This window comes from Prunus avium, chromosome 5, assembly GCF_965620075.1.
Source record: "Prunus avium chromosome 5, drPruAviu1.hap1.1, whole genome shotgun sequence".
Classification (NCBI taxonomy): Eukaryota; Viridiplantae; Streptophyta; class Magnoliopsida; order Rosales; family Rosaceae; genus Prunus; species Prunus avium.
This window is the reverse complement of record NC_142288.1, coordinates 15,724,317-15,730,191: the sequence shown is the minus strand read 5'-3', so window position 1 is coordinate 15,730,191 and position 5,875 is coordinate 15,724,317. Positions and strand designations below refer to the sequence as shown.

The window sequence follows — 5,875 nt, the reverse complement described above, 5'->3', positions numbered from 1 at the left end:
CCATAGCCATAGCCACAAACATCAAGTTCTCTACACCCAAACTCAAGCCTATCCACACCAAGCCAAGCACATGCATTCTCATTTACTGAACTTGCAAGTCTTTAGCTCCCACACTCCAAGCTCTCATGCCGAGCTCGCACAATCTCGGTTCAACATCATCAAGTCATCTTCAACCATGCAAAAGCACGACCAAGCATTCGTCAAGTTGCTGGAAATCTACTCAAGCCACCCATCCTTTATCTCTCTCTCTCTCTCTCTCTCTCTCTCTCTCTCTCTCTCTCTTTCTCTAAAAAAGCTCTATCCCAAATCTGAAACACCCATCCTTTCAAGCTAAGTTGAAACCATAGTCATTACCTTTTTGGTAAGAAAACACAGACATCGCAAGCTCTTCATCTAGCTGCCGAAAACACCCAAAATCCCAAGCCTTAATCCTTTCTTTATGCTCATTTTCTCTTAGCTCCCACACCACAAGCCTCTCATGCCAAGCCTAGTAGTATCTTGATTCACCAATGCCAAGCCTAATAGTATCTTGATTCACCAAAGTAAACTCTCATGCCAAGCCTATGCAATATCAATGCACCATCTCCAACTCTTCGTCTAGCTGTCGGAAACATCAGCACAAAACACACAGCCATTGGAAGAAGAACAAAGTACTCCCCTGAGACTTGCTTCTCCCTCGGGATGCTTTGGGCTTAGTTCTCGCTACCTTAGAAAAGGGGCAACGAAGGCTTGATTCACCACTCTATGGCGGTCCAAGAATCAACAAGCCCAGACGAGCCTTCCGACGGAAAAAGACCCCAACACCTAGCAACTCTTAATCCACATCAAGAGCTAGTAATTATTATTATTATTTTTTAGTACAAACGATTGGAGGAGGGAGATTTATATATATATATATATTCATTGAGTGTATTTGGGTTTCGAATCTCTATCCACATGAGTGGGGGTGGAAAAGCTCAACCTACTGAGCTATACCCCATTGATCACATCAAAAGCCAATATAATTACATATTTTTGTTGCTTTCAAAAAGTGAGTCAATTGTTATAGTTGTCATGTGTTACACTAGATAACCTATTCTTTTAAATTATATCACCTCTATTTTTGTTAACACAACGTACGTTTGGCTCTTAAGATAATTTCCTAAAGAAATCAAAGCATTTATTATATCTTTTAATCTTTTTTATAGACCAATTTTTTGAGTTGAAACGAAAAGCACCACTAGTTAATAGTTAGTATTAACGTCAAATTTAAATATTATAATTTCACGTTTTTAATATGTTACTTTACATCCAATTTGAAGCGTGACACCCGTTTTAAAAGTGGTGCTTTATAATTAGTTAGTGGCCCTTTTTATGAAAGTCCTCAAGTTTTTCTTTAGAAACGTAAACTTTTTTGAGAGAGACATCATTTCAATGGGAGAAGAATAATAGAAAATAGACGACACCTCTCTTTTAGCTCAACCGCATAAAAAACATGCTTATACCTACCGCACTTATCTTGACCCTAAACAGATAGATAGGCATGTTTTCCTCATTCTCCCCATTTGTTTTATAAAAAAGAAACTTCATTCTCCCAATTGTAAATTCCTTTGAGAACACAACCCATTATGCTTAACACAAGCCTCAACTCTGCCCACTCACTTTCGGAGGAACATCAACGCATGTGGTGATAGAAATTGTGTGACTCTGCGATCATAAAGACTGTATATGAAATGAAAGAGACGACTCAATAGCTACCTTTTTCTCCGTGTTCTTTTAACACAAAAGTAAATTCGAAGGAGAAAATTATCTGGGAAACAGTGAGAAAATTATCACTTCCCTACTGACTGATATATCACGTCATTAATCCTTTTTAAGGTGGGCCAAAGAAAGAAAGAAAAAATCAGATAAGAGGAAAGATGGATAATAACGGGAGCTTGGATCTATCCCTGCAGATTACAGACAATGGGTGATCGGTAGGATTGGGATGCTTTGGACTTGGACTATGACGGAGTTTTTATTTATTTTTGTTTTCACTTGTATTGTATGTATTTGTTGGAAAAGAACATCACGGCAGGAATTGTTGATTTTATCTTCAATGGACCAAAATTAAGATATGAAGAAGACATGCGTGGAACAAGTAGTTGTAATACAACCAATAATTGTGTGTCAAGATCTAGAGAAATACATATACATGATGCCTAATCTCGTACACTAAACCTTAGAGCCTTGATGGGGTTTAATCCACTCAACATGTTATAGCAATTCTCTCCAAATCATTTAAACTTCATTTTTTTTTAAATTGAAGTTTAAGGTGAGTCTGTATTGAGCGTATTATCGAGAATTCAAGGGAAGTGATGTGAAAAATCATTGAAATGTTTTTGTTCATTTCTTTGATGATGCCACATTAAAACACATTTTTAGAGAAGTTAAGTTTTATGTCGATGGTTGAGCTTATATTGTAGGATCTCCATTTAGTTTTCATGACCTATTTGGAAGTGTTTCTAAAATGGCTAAAATCACTTGACTTCCCTCAATTTTCAACCTGGAGCACTTAGGGGGCGTTTGGTATCCTATTTAAATAGAGAACTCAAAAACTTAGATTTTTCTTAAAAACAAGGAGTTCTTAAATCTATTTTTAAGATTCAAAAACTTGTTTGGTATGCAACTTGAAAAATATTTTCAAATCTTAAAAATTTGAGAACTTGTGGGTTGTAAGAAAAAAAATTGAAAAATAGATCTTTTTTGTTTTTAATAATTGGGGTGTTTTTTTAGTTGTTCTTGAGTTTGAGTTTTTAAAAATAGGGCTACTCAACAGGTTTTCTTTGTTTTGCAGTCAAATTCTATTTTTGAATTTAAAAAGTTGAATTCAAGTTAAATACCAAACAGACCCTCAAAATTTTAAAATTTTTAACTTTATTATTTTCATATATGCATTTTATAAGAATAAGTGCTTCTTATAAAAGCAACCACAACCACAACCACAAACATGTATCTCGGATTTCAGTTGTCACATAATTAAAAAAAAAAGAAAAAAAAATTATAATCATCAGATCCTAAATTTCAGGCCCAAGGTAACCATGGGTTGTGGTATATGGAAGATACTTGTCACACCACACGTGTGCCGACGCAATGTAACGTAATTCTAGTGTCCAAATCCAAAAAACGCGTGCCAAATATACCAGAGCCAAAATGTAATGCGAAAAAGCAGGTGGCTGGAGAAGTCGCATCACCAAATTGCAAAGATTCTTTTGTCGACAACAAATTGCACGCATTTATACCAAAATTTAAGTGTTCAATGCATGTAATAGTCTAAATTAGAAGGAAATGTTGAATTTTTCTTACACGTTATCAAAGTGATATAGTATTCAAATTTTAGATTACTGGTTGTGGGTTCAAACTTTAGATCACTGATCTTCAGGTCAAGAAGATCCCTTTCCGGATTAGACCTATTGACGTAAATATATAATTTTAGACTTTAGTCTTCTCACGAGGAAAACAGAAGAATGAAAAAGAAAAAAGAAAAAAAAAGGAGAGCCGTGGTCCAAATGAAAATTATCAGCCGAATTAAACACTGATTTCATTTTACTCCTCCAGAATCCTCAAGTCAACATCGTTGACTCTCTCAGCTCACCAGCCCGTCACTTTAGCTCAACTCCAACCGTCCGTTTCTCTCTCAAATCCCCAGACCCCACCTTCTATCTCACACACGCGCTTCCTTGCCTGGAGCGATTCCACATCTCGCCCAAAGAATATGCCACGTGTGCATCCAACCCCTCCTCTCTGTACTAACCCCGGTTACTTTATCAATCCCGTACCTTACTAACCCTAGTTCTCTCTCTTTCTCTCACCTCTCCTCTCCCGTTCATATCTCTCTCTCCCTGTGCAATTTTCGATTTTTTCTGAGCTCCGAAAAAACAACCAAGAAACTCCAAAACAAAAAAGGAAAATAAATAAACCGGAAAAGAAGAAAAAGAGAAAAACCGAAAACGTGAATTAGGGTTACGTATACAAAACTCTGCAATTTGTATGCGCGGGATTATATGAGCGTTTTGTGTAGCATTCTGTGGATTCGTTGTCTTGCAAATCAATGGCGGAGCGGAGGTTCGGGATAGGCTATGCTTTGGCGCCGAAGAAGCAGCAGAGCTTCATCCAAGAGTCGCTGGTCGGCCTCGCGAGATCGCGCGGCATCGATCTCGTACGGATCGACACTGAGCGCTCGCTGGCGGATCAGGGGCCGTTCGATTGTGTGATGCACAAGTTGTACGGCAACGATTGGAAGCGGCAGCTGGAGGAGTTCGGCGTGAAGAACCCTAATGCGGTGATAATCGACTCGCCGGAGGCGATCGAGCGGCTGCACAATCGGATTTCGATGCTGCAGGTGGTTTCGGAGCTGAAAATCGAGCACGAGACTGACACGTTCGGGATTCCGAAGCAGATTGTGATATACGACAAGGAAACGCTGTTTGATCGCCAAGCTTGGGAGGGTCTGAAGTTCCCGGTGATCGCAAAGCCTCTGGTCGCCGACGGCAGCGCCAAGTCGCACAAAATGGCCCTGGTTTTCAACCACGACGGGCTCGACAACCTCAAACCCCCAATTGTGCTTCAGGAGTTTGTGAACCATGGCGGCGTTATCTTCAAGGTGTATGTGGTTGGCGAACATGTGAAATGCGTGAAGCGTAAGTCACTCCCTGACGTTTCCGAAGAAGAGAAATTGGGAAGCTTGGATGGCTTGTTGTCGTTCTCGCAGATATCCAATCTTGCAAACAATGAGAGAACTGATGACAAGTACTACAAGATGATGCAGTTGGACGACACAGAGATGCCGCCACAGAGCTTTATCACTGATATTGCAAGAGGGTTGCGGCAAGGGCTGAAGTTGAACCTGTTTAACTTTGATGTGATTCGGGACGCGAGGTTTGGTAACCGGTATTTGATAATTGACATTAATTACTTTCCTGGATATGCCAAAATGCCGGGTTACGAGACTGTGTTGACTGATTTCTTTTGCGATATTAAGCAAAAGAAAGAGAAAGATGGGGCGGAGAACACTGGTTTGGATAGTTATGAGGTACTTAGCTGTGATGACGAAGTGAGGAAAATTGTAAGTAGTGATGGGGATGATGGGGGTGATCTTAACGTAGAAGAGGAGAACCCAATTCAAGTTTGAAAGGCCCTGTGGCGTCCTTGTCCTGTGGTTGGCTGGCACTATTGGTTCATTGGCATTTTCGTAAGAAGCTTGGCCATTTTGGTGATTTGTGGACGAAGATGAGTTGCACATTAGGTTTAGATAGCAGTTGGGACAGTGCTGAACTGAGTAGGCTGGTTCTTGGTTTTAGCTTTAACTTCTTGACAACAAGATTACATGATGTTCAGCGTTGATCGTGTATATTCCATTCACCAATGCTCCGGAGAAGGTACTTCTCAAAATACTATGCTGAAGTTTTAGCCTTTTAGGAAAGTCAAGTTGTAATCTGAGGCTTTAAAGTCTTTCATTGCCTAGAAACTGTTCTAGTTTGTGCCATAGGCACCTTTAGTTAATGGATTTTGGCTTTTTTTGGTTAATGATTTTTTCATTTTTATTCTTTTTTGCTTTTTAATTTTGATTGAATTTATTGAATTTTATGATACTTTTTTTTCTCTTCATGAACTAATTTATTTGTTTGTGGTTATTAATGTGGCTTGAATGGGTTGCATTAATAAGGTTTCTGATTAGTACTCTGTCAATCAAATTTTATGAGGAAATCATTGAAGTTTTATGACATTCCTGATCTAGCGCTTCTTCCTTCTTCTTCTTTTTTTTTTTAAATTTTATTTTTATATTCAAATGCGAGTGTTTTTGGGCAAGAAGATAAAAGAAATGGTTGATGCAGTTTGTTTTGCTTTATTGTTTGGC

The 5,875-nt window shown here is 38.8% G+C and overlaps 1 protein-coding gene across 1 annotated transcript; it reads left to right on the top strand.

Moving 5' to 3' along the window:
* The first annotated feature begins 3,818 nt into the window (after window positions 1-3,818).
* Window positions 3,819-5,544, top strand: ITPK1 (Inositol 1,3,4-trisphosphate 5/6-kinase family protein). Its single transcript, XM_021976851.2, has one exon. It carries the CDS (start codon window positions 4,070-4,072, stop codon window positions 5,147-5,149), a length of 1,080 nt encoding a protein of 359 aa, XP_021832543.1. The 5' UTR covers window positions 3,819-4,069; the 3' UTR covers window positions 5,150-5,544.
* The last annotated feature ends 331 nt before the right edge of the window (window positions 5,545-5,875 follow it).